This window comes from Alosa sapidissima, chromosome 3 (assembly GCF_018492685.1).
Source record: "Alosa sapidissima isolate fAloSap1 chromosome 3, fAloSap1.pri, whole genome shotgun sequence".
Classification (NCBI taxonomy): Eukaryota; Metazoa; Chordata; class Actinopteri; order Clupeiformes; family Clupeidae; genus Alosa; species Alosa sapidissima.
Window position 1 is genome coordinate 29,959,996 of NC_055959.1, and position 20,038 is coordinate 29,980,033.

The 20,038-nt window shown below is 42.0% G+C and overlaps 2 protein-coding genes across 4 annotated transcripts in view; one reads left to right on the forward strand and one right to left on the reverse strand.

The window, feature by feature from the left end:
- Positions 1-800: 800 nt before the first annotated feature.
- Positions 801-8,627, forward strand: eif3ba (eukaryotic translation initiation factor 3, subunit Ba). Its single transcript, XM_042085368.1, has 19 exons — positions 801-1,036; positions 1,988-2,180; positions 2,277-2,396; positions 2,508-2,565; positions 2,667-2,795; positions 3,194-3,351; positions 3,773-3,904; positions 4,034-4,100; positions 5,025-5,071; positions 5,176-5,386; positions 5,608-5,680; positions 5,991-6,113; positions 6,191-6,269; positions 6,385-6,523; positions 6,665-6,790; positions 7,103-7,180; positions 7,292-7,400; positions 7,733-7,845; positions 8,065-8,627. Exons 1-18 carry the CDS (start codon positions 934-936, stop codon positions 7,831-7,833), a joined length of 2,046 nt encoding a protein of 681 aa, XP_041941302.1. The 5' UTR covers positions 801-933; the 3' UTR covers positions 7,834-7,845; positions 8,065-8,627.
- A 7,146-nt stretch (positions 8,628-15,773) lies between these two features.
- The window catches only part of gna12a (guanine nucleotide binding protein (G protein) alpha 12a), a 33,775-nt gene continuing 29,510 nt past the window's right edge, over positions 15,774-20,038 (reverse strand). For all 3 annotated transcript variants that reach the window (XM_042085381.1, XM_042085383.1, XM_042085382.1), the window contains one exon: positions 15,774-19,691. In XM_042085381.1, coding sequence (XP_041941315.1) covers positions 19,122-19,691 — 570 coding nt within the window. In that variant the 3' untranslated portion in view covers positions 15,774-19,121. The remainder of the gene's footprint in view (positions 19,692-20,038) is intronic.

A 20,038-nucleotide genomic window follows, 5' to 3' on the forward strand; every position in this document is an offset into this window, starting at 1 on the left:
TCCCTCACGGGATCAAAAAAGTATATATACTTATACTTAAAGCGACCTTGGGTGCTTTGAAAGGCGCTATGTAACAAATAAAATGTATTATTATTATTATTATTATTATTATTATTATTTTACATCAGCCTAACTATGAATGGAATCCACTTGGAGAGCAAACAATAATTTTAATGTAGCCTATATAAAATGATTGTTATATATATATAATTATATAATATAATTATTATTATTTTTTACCACATTTGTTACCATGTGCTGTTCCACAGATTGTAAGGAATGATTCCCTCTTCCTGCTGTCACATTATAACAAAATTGTTTATGTGTGGCTCATTTTACCCCGTTCTCCTCTAAAATTGCTGTATTGCAAAGTAGATCCAACAGACAAAGACAATACAACTTGAAACTTGAACTTCCGAAAGAAGTTGACGCAGCTGCGTCCTCCTGACAAGGAAAATCGAGCACGTTTTCTACATTGTGATGAGTTGGTCATGACTGATCCAGAGCCCGTTTACAGATAGGCCTACTCATATTAGAAATTCTCTGACTGATCGGAGATCAGCTTTGAATACCAGTGTAGAAACGGAAACAGTTCCGTGTAGGAATAGACCAAATTATTTTTTAAGGTGGACAACAATTCTCCCCACATACAAACGTTTACTTTGGACCACTTGAATTTTAAATCTAACAGTGTCGTGTATTTTATTAATTCATAGCTAAGCAACATTCAATGATGCGTGGATTTAACAAAGATAAATCGTAAAACGGCTGACTGTCTTAATAGCCTTACCTTTGTTCTAGGTGTGGTACAGTCCTTTTCTCGACGCTCAATGGTTGGCGCCGGGTGGTGTCCACATGGCTTTCTGAGTAAAATCCTCCTTTCTTACTAAATATTACGATTCTTTTCATTGACCGAACAAAAAAATTACATCAATGCGTGAAACAGAGGATATGGAGGCCGAGATGGACTTTGATGATGGCGAAGAGCCTTCATTCAGTGATCCAGAGGATTTCGAGGATGACTTAAGTGACCAGGGTAAGTAAAAAGAGGAAAGTAGCCGGCTTTTAGGCCTAGCTGCTACTACCGTGAACCAGAACACTGCCGTCGTAAAGCTAATATCGATAGCTAGTGTACATGGCTTTGGTAATGATAGCCATATTAGTCAATGTATTGAACTCTGAACGCCATTTGAGATCCAATGTTTGATTGACCTTTCTAAGAAACTTGGAACTAAACGTCTCTTGCTGCAAATCCACTAACTACCTAGTGCTACGCGACTTTATCAGAGTTGTTGTAGCTAGCTAGTTGCGAAGCAACGTTAGCAAGTGTTAGCCAGACCCATGATAACGTTACCAGCGTTGACTGAAATGAATTGGAATGTGATAAATATGCAGTATTGTATACACATGGATGATTAATTTAACGTCCTAAACTATGAGCTCAGAGTGTTTTTGATGTAGATGACTATGAACAGTTGTTGGCAGACATGGTTGGCCTACTTAAAACGTACAGTTGAGGTGGCTAATTTGTCAAGTTATGCTAGGTAGCTAGTCCCCCAGCTGTCAAGGCATTGTTTCCGCAACAAGTGCATATTTTGTTAGTGTGACATTTTAGTGAAACATCTTAGGAAACGTAATATATCTAAACTATAAATTAAACTTAAATTTAAACTAACCTACCCTCTTAAAATTAAACTAACCTACCCTCTTAAAATTAAACTAACCTACCCTCTTAAAATTAAACTAACCTACCCTCTTAAAATTAAACTAACCTACCCTCTTGAAAGACACACTCATACATAGTTGATATACTTTGGCATGAGAGCTGAGAACTAACACTGAGAAGTGAAATTTGCGAGATACTTGAGCGTGCGACTCAGAATGTAATTTTGCTCATTAATTCTCTATAAATACCAGCGCTGGGAAATGTTAATATGAATTTATTTGGATCTTGTGTTAACTTTGCTGACTTGGTTTGGTGATCCAGAGCTTTTGGAAGATCTCCTCGGGGAAAAACCTCAGGAGGCAGATGGCATTGACTCCGTTATAGTGGTGGACAATGTGCCCCAGGTTGGACCAGAACGTTTGGAGAAACTAAAAAATGTAATCCACAAGATCTTCTCTAAATTTGGCAAAATCACCAATGAGTTTTACCCTGACGCTGAGGGCAAAACCAAGGGGTAAGTCCACAACCCTCTAGACTGCATTTTGTTTGTGCATGGTCTTGAAACCATGGAAGGCGACTAACATTCCCCTTCACCATCATTCTCTTTCAGGTATATATTTTTGGAGTATTCTGCACCTTCTCATGCACAGGAAGCGGTGAAGAATGCAGATGGCTACAAATTGGATAAACAGCACACTTTCCGTGTCAACCTTTTCACAGATTTTGATAAGTATGTTACCTTTTGAGTATCCTTTTGTTGTGGTGTTCTTTTGAAAAAGACATTTGCAAAACAAGGTAACTGTACGATGTGTATAATGTTCAACCAACTTTGTTTATTCAGGTACATGAATATCAGTGATGAATGGGAAGCACCAGAGAAGCAGCCATTTAAAGATTTTGTGAGTGCTTCTTGTAACACTTATCAAGCACAGAAACTGTGACATCTGGACGGCAAAATTCCTTAATCATCATTAACATTGCCCTACTGTGTGTCATACAGGGTAATCTGCGCCACTGGATGGAGGATCCTGATTGTCGTGATCAGTACAGTGTGATTTATGAAGCTGGTGAAAGGACAGGCATATTTTCCAATGATGCCAAAGATGCAATCACAGTGGAAGAGCGAGCGGTGAGTTGGTGTCCTTGGCATTTCACACCACTAGCATAGCCTTCATCCCAAAGTGTGTATTTAATTAGCAAAAATAAGATTGCTCTACCGCACACTATTGACTTTTTACTCGATTTTATTCAGAGCGAACAACGCGTTTCGCATACAGCGTCCTCAGGTTCGCTCAGGTCGCTGGATGCGAAACGTGTTGTTCGCTCTGAATAAAATCGGGTAAAAAGTCAACAGTGTGCGCGGTAGAGCAATCTTATTTTTGGTATTTAGGTATGTTCCTGCAATCTACCTGCACCTAATCAGGCTGTGTGTGGATCTTGGTTTCATTTGGAGTGTGTATTTAATTGTTGACTTTATTACTGACTGTTTTTCCCCTGCCTCTCTTCCTGCTGCGTTCCTCTCTGTAGCGCTGGACCGAAACTTACGTGCGCTGGTCTCCCAAGGGTACCTATCTCGCTACATTCCATCAGAGGGGCATTGCATTGTGGGGTGGGGAGAAGTTCAAGCAGATCCAGAGGTTCAGCCACCAGGGTGTGCAGCTCATTGACTTCTCTCCCTGCGAAAGGTAACGTCACTGCTCTAGATTTGACAGCTGCAAATCCACCAGGGTTCCCAGGGGGCCTTGAAATCCCTGACGTTTGTGAATTAAAGAAGGGGGGGGGGGGGGGGGGGGTGGATGCAAAACTTTTTTTGAAAAGACATAAATTGCTATGCTTTTTGAAAGTGCTTGAGGTGATGTATTTTGTGTGAGAGAAGGCAAGAGCCTACGTTGTCTTCCAGGACTTAACACAGCAGTAATAACATTTGACTTTAAACTGTGTCTCAAACAACTACTGTGTTGGGTTATTTCATTTGAAGGAAGTGGATCTGGAATGTCCTTGAATTTGATGTGAAAGAAGCTGTGGGAACGCCACCATGCCCCCCCCCCGTTCTGCTTTTTAAATGGACAAAATGACTTTGTTTGATTTGTGTATCGGTATTTTTAGGTATGTTGTCACCTTTAGTCCCCTCATGGACACGAAAGACGACCCCCAAGCAATCATCATATGGGATGTCCTGACTGGACAGAAGAAGCGAGGCTTCCACTGTGAGAGCTCTGCCCACTGGCCCATTTTTAAGTGAGTTCTGATGCTTTGCAGATGCTGTAATGGTTTTTGGTCACAATCTGCCTTGGATGAACCAGCCCCACTCTATTGTTAATGTTATGTGTACTTTCAGTGACATTTCATTTCCCGCTTATCTCGCAGATGGAGCAATGATGGGAAGTTCTTTGCCAGAATGTCTCAGGATACGCTCAGCATCTATGAGACACCTGTAAGATTTTCAACATTTAATAATTAGAAGTAGATACTGTATTATCTCATTTATGTATTGTGTAACAGGTAGTAATGTAAGGCCCTACATATAGTAACTCTATTTCATTCAGTGTTTCCTGCAGTGCTTTACAGCTTAGGCGTCCGCCTAAACAACACATGCCTCCTGCGTTAACTATGTTGTCCTAATAAATAATATATTTTATAATTTCATAGCTCTTTCATTGTAGAGCTATCTGCACCTATACCTTGCTTTTTTTAACCTGACTTGAACTCCGACAGAATCAGCACCTCTAATATCATAAGAAAGGCTGGCTTGGCTTATACACATAGTAGGTTAAAGTTAGCCTGACGAGCCAGACCCACATCAAGATGTAGGGTCTGGGAACTTACCATAGGCACTGCTCAATCCGAGGTGCGGGATAAACGGTTGTCTAAATTTCCTCTGCACAAAATAGGATGGCGCTACAACCGGCTACAATGAGTCCCATGCATTTTTCCACAAACGGAGCTAGTTGATCAAACTTTTGCCAATTTAAAAAAAAGCTAACTCGAGTCACGATTCAAAGGCCACTGTTCGCCAGCAGCAGCATCCATCGTCTTTGTTTTCAAGTAGCAGGAAATTCACGTGGAAATTCACCGTCGCCGACTCTATACACGATGTGATTGGCCTGATAGAAGTTTCATTTTTCCAGTTCGCAAGCCAAAGGAGAGTTGCTAGACTACCCTGGCTGCAAATTACATTTGCTGACGCTAGGGTGCGTCTAGATTTCTAGGCTAGGTTAAGTAACAATCGTATTTAAATTCAGGGTAAATGGTGGAATTTGTACAATTGTCAGAAGTCAGGAAGTTAGTGAGTGATCGAACTGCCCTCCCTGCTTTACAATTGCGTGATTTTAATTGAGGATACTTTCTTCCTGTTTAGTCCATGGGTCTCTTGGATAAGAAGAGTCTGAAGATCAATGGTATTAAGTAAGTTGAACCATATATGTTTCCATTGACTTTGGTTTTGCCGATATAACTAGCCTTTTAAATGGACCTTTTTATGTTTCAATGTGCTTTTTGTTCTCTTTCAGGGACTTCTCTTGGTCACCTGGTGACAACATCATTGCCTTCTGGGTCCCAGAAGACAAAGACATCCCGGCAAGGGTGACTCTCATGCAGCTTCCAACCAGGAATGAGATCAGGGTGCGCAATCTGTTCAACGTTGTGGACTGCAAGCTCCACTGGCAGAAAAATGGCGACTACCTGTGTGTTAAAGTCGACAGGACCCCCAAAGGCACACAGGTAACAAGAGAAAATTCCCCGGGGTCCCATACGTTTTCAGTTTAGGCATGGACTGCTTAGTATCAGTGAATAGATCGTAGTAAATACAGGCTTTGAAAATGTGTCATAACGTCACGCAGAGATATTTTCCTGCTTCAAGCTATGTATCCCATTATCCATATATCTGTTAGTTGGATGTGAAAGTGCTGATCTCATCCCTTGTGGGTTTTTTTTTCCCCCAGGGGGTTGTCACCAACTTTGAGATTTTCCGGATGAGGGAGAAGCAGGTCCCTGTGGATGTGGTTGAGATGAAGGGTGAGTAAGGAAACCGGGCTCATCTTTCTTCTGACTGTAACGTTATTACTTAAAACTAACATAGTTTTGCAGTGTTTAACTACTCTGAATCATAGAGAGAATGTTGGAAGACATTGGGGGAAATTAATGTTTGCTTGCAGTTTTGTTTGTTAATCTAGGGGCTAATCTTTAGAGATGCTATCTGTCATCATTAACAAACCTACACACTTAATTACCTATATACCAACACACCTACACTTTAAGCACATGGGCCTCCCCAACACGTGCCTGTGTTTATGTAAAGTCTTGATGGTTTTTGTCTTGCTTGCAGACAGCATCATTGCGTTTGCCTGGGAGCCCAATGGCAGCAAGTTTGCTGTGCTTCATGGCGAGTCTCCCAGAATCAACGTTTCTTTTTACCATGTCAAGAGCAATGGGAAGATTGATCTGATCAGTAAGTCGTGTTCCCCTCACTAAAACATGAATTGGTCCTTTCTTGACGTGCACCACTGAAAATGGTTTGTTTTGCAGAAATGTTCGACAAACAGCAAGCAAACAGCATTTTCTGGAGTCCCCAGGGTCAGTTCTTGGTGTTGGCTGGATTGAGGAGGTTAGATGTTTGTTGTTGTTATTATATGAATACTGATCACATTATTCCCCTTCCCCTCAATTTGTTGATGTTAAACAAACTGCACCCTTGGTTTTTTGTTTCTTTACCACTCCAGCATGAACGGTGCTTTAGCTTTTGTGGACACCTCAGACTGCACCATGATGAACATCGCCGAACACTACATGGCCTCAGACGTGGAGTGGGACCCCACCGGTCGCTTCTTGGTGACCTCTGTCTCCTGGTGGAGCCACAAGGTGACTAATCAGCCCTCATATCAGCTCCTCCTTCTCCTCAGTGGAGCCATGTGATTGCGTGTGTCCTCCCGTCGCCCTAATTAAGGGCGTCATGACTGCTTAATTGCCTTATCAGTTTAATCCCCTCTTGGCCCTCTGCAGGTGGACAATGCCTACTGGCTGTGGACCTTCCAGGGCCGCCTGCTGCAGAAGAACAACAGGGATCGCTTCTGCCAGCTGCTGTGGAGGCCACGGCCCCCCGTCCTCCTGTCCCAGGAGCAGATCAAAGTGAGCAGGGCCCCAATCGAGGCTTTTCTTGTACTCTCCGCTTCTCGTTCTGTGGCAATGATGAGCGCTCTCTCTCTCTCTCTCTCTCTCTCTCTCTCTCTCTCTCTCCATTTTTGTAATTTGAATAAACTTGGTGAAATGGAAACAGCCACAGAGGTTGATTTCAATAGTTGAGTTTGGTCTGTTGAATGTTTACCTTAGTCTAAGTAGAGGACTGAAAGGGATGAGCTCAAGATGAGTCAAGGAGCCTGCTCTGATTCCATTCCTTTTAGTCTGGTGCACTTTGCCTAATCAGACCTCCTGTTTTTCTAGACCATCAAGAAGGACCTGAGGAAATACTCCAAGATATTCGAGCAGAAAGATCGTCTCAGTCAATCCAAGGCCTCCAAGGTACAATTTCTGCATTTCCAAGTGTCTGCACCAACACGTTGTCATCTCCTCATAGAGGTTTGTTTAATACCTGTGGATTGTTCTCAAGTTTGATTGTAATCTCTTGTAAAGGAACTGATTGACAAGAGACGTAACATGATGGACGAGTACCGCCAGTATCGTGACGCTGCCCAAAAGGTGTACCAGGAGCAGAAACTTCTCCGTCTGGAGCTCAGAGGAGGTGAGATTACGGCACAGACTAGAAAACCACAGAATAGGCCTATTTATTGGCATTGTGTACACATGTAATATCACATTGTTATATTTAATATCTAATAGATATATATTGTCTTTTGTATTGTCTTTGTCTTGGCATGAACAGTCTTTGGCATTTCACTACGTATTGTACTTTTTATAATTGTATGTGATAAATCAGTTTTAATTTGAATAACAACAATAGTTTGGAGATGTCAAATTGCGATTGATACCATAATCTCAAGTCTCAACTCACACCGAGGCACAATTTAAGTCTGAAAAAAGAGCTGATGTGTTCGCGTTTGTAAATTATTAAAGGAGTGGACACCGATGAACTGGACAGCAATGTGGATGACTGGGAGGAGGAGACCATTGAGTTTTTCATCAATGAAGAAGTTATTCCCTTCGGCGAGCTGTAGTCCTAGGACCAGGTGGTTGTCTCTTTCAGTACAAATCTGAACTGTATAAATGAAAGGAAAATGTTCTCCCGCTGTTGGTAACAGCTGCTCTCCTCTCTGCCAATAATGCAAATGTATTCAAATGATTCTATCTGGCAAATAAGTATTGTGTGGATGCAAATAAAGTTGCGGCTGCAGCTCTGCACTTGACCTGTATCACTAGGCTCATGTGCTTCTCTTTCCTCTTTACAGCTTGGTGATTTGGAGAGGAATTGGTGTGGATTTCAAAAGCATCAGTTGTCTCTCTCTGGGCCTCGGGGAATCTCTTCAAGCCTATAATAATCCTTGTCTTGTAGAATTGCCATCGATCACTAGTGCCTTTTAATATTGGTGGCTGCTGTGGGAGAGTCGTGAAGCCTCTGTGGATTTGCTCCTCTGGCACCTACTCCAGTTCCAACAGGACCTCACTCTGTCTCCAACACTTTGGACCCCATCTGGACACAGTCTGCTCTGTTGAGGGTTTTAAAATCTCAATTGTTTAATCCTTTTTTCAGTGATTGAGTTGATTTTTTTTTTTTTTCACCTCTGTCTCTTCTTTCATAATATCAAAGGCTGTGGCCATGTCACGACGTGCCATGAACTTTTTTTACACCACAGAGTGGAAAGAAAAGTATTGGTCTCAGACAGTTTTCCGCGAAGATAAAATGTGGTCTAGTGTGCCGACATGGCACTACAGTGGGCTATACCCTCCCCCTTTCAGATTACCTTATATTAAAATGTGCACGAAGATGAATAAAGAATATACTTACAAATGTACAAAGGCAAAATGTTCTTTTCTTACCCTCCAGGGGATTTTGGAAGAGTACTGTTTATAATTCACCAGTGATGTTTATATTCTTAACTGCCAGGAACATATCTCTCTATTGCAAGATCAAAGATGGGGTCATTGAGTTCTTCCCGAACACATACAACAAGGACCTGGATCATTTGCTCTAACCAAAATTACAATACCTAAAATTTGATGTACTGTTTTCTTTTATCACTGGCATCATTTTAAACTAGGGTGACCAGACGTCCCGAAAAATTCGGGACAGTCCCGATATCCAAGCAGTTGTCCCGAATCCCGAATCCTGCCCTAATTGTCCCGAAAATTATACTCAATCAGAATACTGAGTAGTTATTTTCTGATAAACATTAAAAACTGTCCGTAGAGAGGTTGAGTCGACTGCATACAGCCCCCGACGGCGTCTGTATGGATGTCTGGATGCAGCCCGGCTACTTTGTTTCTTTTTGACGTTCTATAATTAGGCGCGAATATGCACTGGACATTGAATGTGCAGGCAGCGCAGCAGGCAGAGCCAGCGTGTGTGCAAAAAAAAATACGTCGGAAGTTCGACCTAATGTCCATGTCGTTTTAACATAATCTACTTAATCTAACAATTATTTTGTATTCTTACTTAATGACCCATAATTTTGGCAAGGCTTGTTATTAGCGTTAGGCTATTATCCTTATTCTGAAAGGTCTGATTTGCACTGTTACGCAGTCATTGCTTTTATTGTTTTTTTTTCCCACAATGACATTTTGAGTTCATGATTTCTCTGTTATATTTTGAGGCAGACTTGATGTTTGAATAAAAATGTGTTTTGGTACAGGTTTGAAAATTGGCTGTAGCAGGGCTGCCAACTTTTCAAAAAACCTTGGAGTGAGATTTGGTGGGGCCAACCAAAATTTTGCTGCGGAAATGTTTGTTTGGCTCATTCAGCATTATACCGTACAGTAAAGAGTCGTTAGGGGGGCATAACATAATGATTGATGGCAGAGTTGCAACGGTTTGGCTTGAATTCCCTGCTACTTGAAAACAAAGAAGATGGACATTGCTGTTGGCCAACAGTGTGACACGAGTTAAGCTTGTTTTGAGATGGCAAAAGTTTGAACTAGCCAACTAGCTCCGCTGGTGGGAAAACGCATGGGACTCAGTGCTGTCCTATTGCGTGCAGAGGGAATTTGAAAGACAACCGATTATCCCGCCCCTCGTACTGAGCACTGCGAACGGTGTTTGCCCAGACCCTACATTTTAATGTGGGTCTGGCTCGTCAGGCTAGCATTTTGGGGATGGCCAATACTAAATTCAATCAGATTCATAGCCTTCTTCCTGATGTGTTGATATTGAGGCAATGATTCCAAAGGCTTGGGCTTCAGGGCCCCCTGACACCTTGGGCCCCTGGGTCTGGGCCCGGAAGGCCCGTGCAGGGCCAGGGTCCCAGAGTTAAATGAACATTGGTATCAAAGGGATCTAGCCTACTACTAGGACCATGGGCGTCGGAGGCATTGTGAAAGTGGGTGGGACATTTCAGAGGGGGGGTATGGGGGTCCTCCCCCAGAAAATGTTTTTTGGACTAGATGCAATTTCCTGAATTCTGGTACATTTTAACAGGTTATTTAGATACTTCTATATAACAAAATAAAGCCAGCCTACGAAATTAATAAAAAGTAAATCATGCATAATTTAAAAATAACTCAATAGGCTACTTGGCTACGCAATAAGGTTTCCATTACAGCACCGCAGACGTTCAATGAACGCATGAAAGCGGATGGTTTGTTTGAAATCCTGACACTCTTTCAACTACATGGAACGTAATAGTGATCATCAAATACCTCCCCAGATTTCAGTGCCCATCAGTCCCAACATTTAACAATATAATCAAACAGTCCAAAAGTAAATTAAATATCAAACTAAACCGTGAATCCAATGAAAATGACAATGAAGCACTAAACAGATGCTGAAAACAGCACTGGTATTTCGCACGGCAAAAGTGAGGGGGTCCAAACTAACAACTTTAAAAAGTGGGTGGGTGTTTTGTAAGAATTTAAGAAATGTTTGTATATTTTAACTTTTAAATGCATCAATCAGGTGCACTTTCAAATTAAATTCAGAGGTCAAACTTGCTTATTTTTATGGAAATATTTGTGCTGTAGCCTAAGCTATTTTGCACTTCAGAATTATAACCATGCACACACAGGTGGAATAGTTATGGTGATATTGCAATAAGTTCACAACCACAAAAACATATGCTACATTTCACAGTTCAGAAATGTTAAAAAATGTGTTGACATTTCAGCACTCCATGAAATTATGCAGAAGTGGTCACCTGTGTTATTCAGCTAGTTTATTTAAGATAATATATTGGTCATTGTAATGGCCATAGCCTATAGCCTACATGCTATTCCTTTTTCAGGATGTACCCATATCTGCATGATGTGAATGTTTGCATATGGCTTATGTCAGGCTTTGTGTCTCGTTATTTGATTTTCTTCATATTTTTGCATTAATGCCACTAGGAAGCATGGCAATATAAATATATTCATTTATCTGTAATGGGATTGGCTGGAACCTGACAATATAAGAACCATGATAGTGGGATAATCTATGGCTGAGCAATTTACAAAAATGTATGTAGGCCTACTGACAAATAGTTTACATTAGAACACATTAGGCCTATAATTTCGCCCCAATGAGGCTATGTAGAAATGTGTTTCAAAACCGGATTACTCAGGAACCACTTATTGCACAAAGGCATGCTTTATATCCTCGTATTCGGTAAGGTTTGCTGTTTATTGTGATATTGGGTTTGCCACGTGTTGTGTGAAGGGTTAGTGAAATATTAAACCGAGAGTAATGGGTGTGCACTGTGTGCAAAATGCAAATATGATTAGCCTAAATTGCACATCGGTTCAATGTTAATTTTCTCGCGAACCATATATCACAGCAACTTGGCGCTAATAATAGCTTAGATTCCGCACGTTCACCTGATGTGTGATATCATATGTATAGGTTTAGTTTAGTTGAACCTCATCTGCCAGGTATTTGACCTACCAGGTTGACACTTCAGCGTGAAGAATACTCAATAATACTCAAAGCATAGCCTACCTGAAGCCGGGGAAATGTGGGGGGAATGCGCCTGGGACGGCTTCTGAAGTAGCATCGCAAATGAGAGAAAATTTATAAAATTCCACAGACAGGGGGTGCTCTTGAACCCTCTCACCGTCTCTGAAAGCATAACCGTGGCTCAACAGGTAGATCTATAGATAGGCTAAACTCATTTTTCAGGCATCTGACCGACCGGGTTGACACTTCAGCGTGAGAAATCGGGGGTGTGGCGTGTGAGTGTGTGAAACCAATCAAATGCGTGTGTCTCACGGCCAATGCGTGAGAGTTGGCACCATGTGTAGCCTTAAGCCTAGCTCAGTCATTATGTTGTACCACATCACCCTCCATTGGAAGTGCAATGAGCTGCATTGAGCATAATAAACTGCATTTAGAATTCCAAATCCATATTTCTAGATATTTTGGTAAAAGTAACTTAAAAGTAATACAATAGTAGTGTAATGCCTTACAATTCAGAGACAGTAATATTATAATGTAATGAATTACTTTGAAATGACAGTAATAAGTAATACATAATATATTACGATTTTGAAGTAACTTGCCCAACACTGATTAAACCACATGTCACTGCTTGACTAAATGAAAAATATAGACAGGAACATGCATGGAGATGGTCATAGCCTACAGTTAATGTGAATCGCTGACTATCACCACAAGTGTATACTAAACGTTTTTGCCCAAGTTTGTGTGCAGTCATCACATTTTGCAAAATTAGGCTACCTTTGTTACCTACCAGTTGATACTTTTTACGTGCATCGACTCGCGATTGATTGTGCATCTAATGCAACACTCGGTGGAGACTTCCACTTTCCAAGTTCCACTTTCACTGTCGTTGTGAGCTAAAAGGCTACTATATGGGAAATACTTTGAAGTTCCTTTTGAGTCCAAACATGATTAGGTTTTCTTCAACCTGTGCTACACTTTTCCACCAAGTTGTGCGAAAATTGTAGGTACCCGGAGTTTTTTTTATGTTGACAGACAAACCGCACTACAGTAGCATGGTGCAGTAAATGGAAGCTCTTCGTAGCGCGTGCAACTTACGTCTATGAAAACAATATATTTATGGAATAAAATTAGACACCTCTGATTGCTGTTTACCGTTAAACTGCGATGATGTGAACAGCCAGCGGAGGGCTCTCTCTCTCTCAGCGGTAGGCTATATTTCCCCACAAACCAAGCGGCTGCTTGGACAAATCCACTTGAGGGGTGGGGCAGGGGGGGGGGGCGATCGTAACACACACTGAACCTGTCATGAAGAGGCCAAAATGATTGACCTGTCACCCCCCAATCCAAATGGATGCAACTGCATTTATAGGCTAAGCCTAGGTCTACATGACGGGCCGCAAATAGGCTAAATAATTAAAAAAAAAAAAAAATTGCCCGGTTGTACAGATTACCAGTCCGAGCCTGGGCCCATGGACAGGGGACATGTACATTTAAGATTCTGACCGTTTGTGGGGAAAAAACTGTCTCTGAATCGTGTGGTGTGGGTGGTAATGCTCCAGTAGCGTAGAGAGAAGAGTGAGTGAGCTGGATGGCTGGCATCGTTGATGATGGACTCAGCCCTGCTCTGACAGTGTGTGGAGTAGCTCATTTGAACCTGAGGGAGGTCAGCCACAATGATTTTGGATGCAGTCCTGACAGTCGTTGACAGCAGTTTGAGATCGTGGGCAGACAGGTTCCCCAGCCACTGTGATGCATCTAGTCAAGACGCTCTCAATAGTGCAGCGAAAAAAGTTCACCAGAGTTTTTGATCCCACCCCGAAGCTCTTTAGCCTCCTCGGAAAGAACTGCTGTGCCTTCTTGAGGATACAGTTTTTTTTTTATTTGTATATTACTTCTTCTGCTGTAAGTGCATGTTGTGTGTGATGTCTGTATGCTACTGAGACCTTGAATTTCCCCTTGGGGATCAATAAAGTATCTATCCATCTATCTATCTATCTATCTATCTATCTAGGTGGAGTGCAGGGACCATTAAAGGCACTCAGTGATCTGTATGCCCAGGAAACCGATGACCTCCATCCAGGTCTCTGAGCTTTAACAGATTTTTAATCTGGCTTCATCCAATTTTCAGATTGTGTGTTTTGTAATATATGCAAATTATGGTACTTTTTATGAATAAATGCCTAATATGCATATAAACATAAAAACTCAAAAACGTGTAATACATTTTTTCTTTGGTATGATGTCACTAATCAACTGAAAATGTTTTATAGTGATAGAATTGAAAAATTCCCCCTATTCTATTCAATTTACTTAGTGTTGGACACAACTTTGGCCTTTAATCTCGAAAAAAATATGTTTCACTCCATCTACGGCGGTAGACTTTTAGTATATGATTCAGGAGGGTATAGGACCAATACAAACGAGACATTTCTGTTGGGCTAGATTGACTGGCCTAATGGGAGAGCAGTGCTCAACCACTTCCCCAGCCCACATTTTTCCTACTGGTCGGGGATTGAACTGGCAACCCTTTGGTTCCAAGCCGGAAGCCCTAACCTGTAGGCCATTTTAGCATAGTTTCACAAAAACAGTTGTTACAGGGCGATAACATGAGATACATGGTGAGCCAACATTGTTGTGTTTCTAACGCTTCATAAGTAAAGATATTTGATGTCAAATGACGCTAAAAAATGAATGGGGGTCAATGGAATGCTAACTCTAGGAGGTCAGGTGTTAGCCCCAGTGCCTCCCACGGGTAGTAGGCTTTCCACACACACGCTTAACCCCCTAACATTCACAGGTAAGGAAGTGCTCACAGGAGGATGCAGTTTCTCTGTGCTCCAGTAGAGGGGGCTGTTGTCTAATATGTGGGAAGGGTGTGAGATGCATTGTGATCTCCCACTTTGAAACAAGGGTTTCTGAACAGTCCCAAAAGGAATGATCATCTTATCCTTTTCAGAACAGTAATTGACTTCACATGGTTTTCATTTCACCTCTCTACACTTTTGTCTCTCTACACCATGACTTTTCTCTGTGATTGAATCCCAGTCCACATTGTACACGTACAGTGAAAGACACTGCATGCTCTGAAATGTCCCTTTGCTTAGAGCCGGAGAGAAACATTATTCTGTTATGTTTTATTTCATTTCATGTTATAGTTAGTGAGACACTACAAGTTTGCTGGTTAAACTTGGCTAATTTTCAGAAGGGAAACAGTAGCCTTCTTTAATGTCGCCTGACCGGGAACAGACTACAGCAGCTGCTTGCAATGATAGTGCATTAAATATCACAGCTCAGTTTTAAGTCCAATCAAATGAAGCCCAGAGGAAATGTTAGGATAACAAGAGTCATGAGTCTTACTCATGTAAATAAGACAAGCGATTTAGAGAAAGGGCCTTTGTGTCCTCAAACGGTATTTTACTCCAACTGGAGATTGTTTGAGGTTACATGATGAATTATTAATTTTTTTTTCTTTGGTCAAAAGCAAAAGGGGAGAAAAAACTCATTGTTTCCTGGAGATGAGAGGAAACAATAAAAAGAGAACATGGCGATGTGATGGACAATGGCTCTGGAAATAGATGAGTGATTGAAGGGTTGCAAGCACATGGAGGTGGTGATGTAAGGCAACATTTAACATCTGAACGACCAAGTGATGTGGAACTGGCTGGGGATAATGCCCACTTGAGAATAGCACTTCCTGTGCCTGTTAACTCTTGCATAACCATCTGTTTTTCCTGTTTGAACTTGTTTTCAAAGTCGTCCCCAGGAAATGCATGCAGAGTTTCCTTCACTTTTTCTTTGCCTTTCTCTAAAACAAAACAAAAGCAACCATCTACTGAGCTAAACAAGATTCTCCGTTCTGCTGACTAAGAAAACATTTAATTGCCACCAGAAGCTGTCAGTGTCTAGAGGCAGAAGAGCATCCTATGTCTGTGAGAATCTGGCTGAGTAGTTGTTGTAGTTGTTTTGATATAGTTCAGACATGCTGATAAGTGCAGAGCACACTGGATCTGGGTCTCATTTAGAGGGCTTCATAACTCAAGTAACAGATGTTCAGATCAACACTCCACATAACATAAAAGACGTTTATTGCTTTTTTATACAATTCTTATATACAAAACAACTGTAATACAGTCAATCGTAAATGTCTGCACACTTTTTACAATTATCATCATTATGTTAGGTTTGAAAGTATGGTCATGGAGCACACAGCAAACTAAAGGTAAAAACAAACAGATTAAAAATAAAACATTTGACGACGGTTAGTAACCACAGTATTCTGACTAATTCCCTTACGGGAGGAATTAAAGTTGATTATTGGAGCATCAAAACATATCCACATGAAACAGTCTGAGCAATCATTACAGAGTGGAGTGCACCAGCTGTCATAATGCATTCCTGCAACTTACTCAGCAACTCCATCACAGAAAACAAGCAGACAGGGGCTGTCAAATCTGCCCCAAGGACGACAGACCTCCATGCAGTCCTCTACTGTGTCAGGAACATCCCCACAACCCGGTTTACCTTGTGCCTGGGACAGCGTGACCCCATCCCCATCACACACTTGATTTGACACACCGGTTCTTTTCAAAGCTATTGCGTTAGGCACGAAACTTTCATATTGCGCAAACCACCAGTTCTCTAACCCGACTGTGGGGGAGGGGGAAGACACAGACTCAGAGAGGGATTTTCCTTTTCCTCAGTGGCACATAGTTAAATTGCATCCAGCTAACCACTGATCCAGGAACAGATATTGTCCTCATCCCCTCCTGGTCCAGCTGCTATGTAGATAGTAGGGCAATTTTGCTAGCATGCCAACAAAGCTTTAAGCAAAACATTTTTAAGATGTCAAATATTTGTAACTGATGAAACCACACATTGTTTACAGATAATACAAAAATAATCAACAATCAAGCTTAATCAACAGCAGAAAAGAAATGCACTTCACGGCATTGTGTGTGACGCAGCATTATAGAATCGTTGTGAATATTTAAGGAGTAAATCTGTGTAATTGCTGAAACTGTACAGAATATGTTCAGGAGGCAGCAGGATGTAACATGTGGATTTAGATTTTCGGGTATCGCTCTCCTAGGACACAGCGGGGCCATGAAGGCTGAGATCAAACATCTTTCTCTCTCTCTCTCACACACACACACACACACACACACACACACACACACAGAACGGACTACTTCCTGCGGACACACCAGAACTTTGGTGCATTTGAGGGAGGGGTGTAGAGACGTTGGCCTGATGCTAGCTAACTGATAGTGAGAGAGACAGAGCACAGCATTTTATCTGAGCTGATATCCAATACACACTGCTTTGGAATATTTCTCTGACACAAGAGGAGACCACCCAGAATAATCTAACATAACATCCTTAAATCTTGCAACACTGGTGCCATGTCTAACTTGTAGAATCCACTGTGCACTTTCCTCTTAAAACATAAACAGCTAGCAGAAACCAAACCAAACTGATGACTTTAAGGTAGACGCTTGCTGACCAAGGAGTGTATGAATCAGTCAAGACTGTTTCTAATGACTAAAACAGAGGCATGGCAGAGCCCTGGAGCCCACATGGGGTGACCCCCACATCTGTGCGCATCTCTGGGAGTTGCCGTTCGCGGTGCACGCTCTGCCTGTCTGCGTTGTCTCCTGCTTCCTGCTTTCCTCAGAATCACACTCACCCTGAGAAATCGGTGCAGTTCAGACAGAGAGAGAGAGAGAGAGAGCATATTTTGGACTATTTATACTGTTTGGCTAATTCCAGGACATTTTCCCCAAGAATCCCCTAGAGAAAGTTCAATTACACTATAAATGGAGAGAAGCATTTGAGGAGTTTCAATTCAATTTTCAGAGAGCGGTACAGGCCCAGCGTCTCCCTGGGACCCCTCAAACACATCAGCACAAGAACACAGTGCAGTGGAGCTGTTGGGAGACACAACAGTGGTTCTGTTGGAAGTGGTGATGGGGGCATTTCAGTGATAATACACTTTTTACAAACATCTTCCATCAATATTGACCAGCTGCGTCAGTCTGTTCTGTAGAACAGATGTGCCAGTATCAACAAAGAGTTGTCACTGCATGGCTATCCCTCCACACAAAAACAATCAGTCATTCAAAGATGAAAACACTTGAAACTCATTCATTAAACCCCCTTTTTTGCTTATTTACATATAAGTGAGGGCATAATTAATGCTGCTGGAATCCACCAATTTGTAGGATGTTTCGGGAAACCACTGTTAAAGGCAACAACTGAAGTGATTCACTCATCACTCACTTTTGTAATCAGAAAAAAAAAAATGTACAGCTGACATGAAAAATATCAACGATGTCTCAAGATTCAAAAACAGCTCAGTTGGAATGTTCAGTGCAACAGGATATCGGAACAGCTTTTTGTTGCCTTCCGTAATACTGACACTGCTGGAAGGGAGCCAGTGCAAATTCCTTGGGCATTGCTCGAGTTTCATCCGTTAGCAAAACATACCGGAGCTGTGAATTTATACATACCGTACAGTAACTCCCCAAATCTGAATATGATTTGCACCAAACAGCAAATAATCTGATCTTTTTTTTTTTTTTTACATAAAATGACCTTCCCTTTCTCTGAGTAACTAAAACACAATTATGAGGCAAATCTCTGGATATTTTCCAACAATTACCATGGCAGTATCCTTAATTTTAGAGGGAGACTGTTGCTCAAATCTGATTGGTTGGTAACACAGGACGTCCCTGGTGAATGTCCTTGTAATTTCATTGTCTCATCCTCAAAACAACATTGAATCAGTCAGTACAATGGAAAGGACAACGTTCCTCCTTTTACACACACACACACACACACACACACATACACACACACACACACACACACACACAGTTGCCAACCGTAGATTACATACATAAACCTCCATTCACATGCATATATACAATTAATAGCTCAGTGTTTTGCTCTGAATATTGAACTGCAAGAGAAGATGTTACCCTGGTCCAAAAAACATTTGACAACATAATTTCCAGCAAGATAATAAAATGACCCATCCTAAATGTGAAAGTTGTGACATATCGCTCATACTGTAAGGGAGTGACATTGGTAATCTGGTGTTTTAAACATTTCCTCAACTCATCTAAAATAAAAATCACTCGAAGTCAAACACTGTAAATGGAGATCACACTAGAGTGTCCACAGGTCTGGTAGGACACTTGCTCTAGTCTCCGTCTAGAATATCAGTGGAGGACAAAATAGCAATCTTCTGGTTTGTGAGGAGAGGTGTGTGTGTGTGTGTGTGTGTGTGTGTGTGTGTGTGTGTGTGTGTGTGTGTGTGTGTGTGTGTGTGTGTGGTGGGGGGTTTGTTGAGGACATACAGTGCAGTCAGACAGGCCCATCTGCCGGAGCCCAACAGCTAAAGGAAGCTTGCTCTCACTGCAGCATGATGTCCTTGAGATTCTCCTGCAGGATGGTGTCCTTGACGGCATGGAACACGAAGCGGATGTTCTCCGTGTCGATGGCGGTGGTGAAGTGATGGAACAGTGGCTTGCTGCGGTTGCGCCGCTTGCGGTTGAAGCACTGCACCAGGTAGGCCTGCACGTCCTCCACACGATGTGGGTCGCCTCGGAAGTCCGGGAAGTGCTTCCGGATGCTCACCTGACCCACCTTCTCCACCAGCAGGTCCATCTTGTTGAGGAAGAGGATAATGGAGACGTTGGAGAAGAGCTTGTTGTTTACGATGGTCTCGAAGATATTCATGGACTCCACCAGGCGGTTGGTGCGCCGGTCCTCCATCAGGACCTGGTCATATTCGCTGGACGAGACCATGAAGAGGATGGAGGTGATGCCGTCGAAGCACTGGAACCACTTCTGCCGCTGTGAGCGCTGGCCCCCGACGTCCACCATCTTGAAGGGGATCTTCTTGATGACAAAGTCATGTTCCACAATACCTTTAGTCGCTTTCCTGGCCAGGAGGATATCCTGCCTGCTTGGGACGTAGCTCTACAAAGACCAGGCGAGAGACAGGAAAAGAAGGTCATACACAGAAATGTGAATATTTGCAGTGTTGAATGTTTTTGGAGTCTGCGAAATGTAAGGGTAAAAAATATCAAGTCAATTTTGATGTCTATTGTTTCATGAGCATGGCACCCAAATTGGGAAAGGAGAATGGATGATATTCCATGTAAATTTCCATTTGAAAGCCTGTGCCCTGCCTCCCAGTTCACGTGACTATTTTTGGCACTTGGATGCTGTTTCCAAGACAGCCTAAACAACCCATATTAAAGTCTCACTGTTTTTCACTATCCCTCTGAGACTTAGGCTCATGTTCTAGTTGCTGTTCTTAGCAA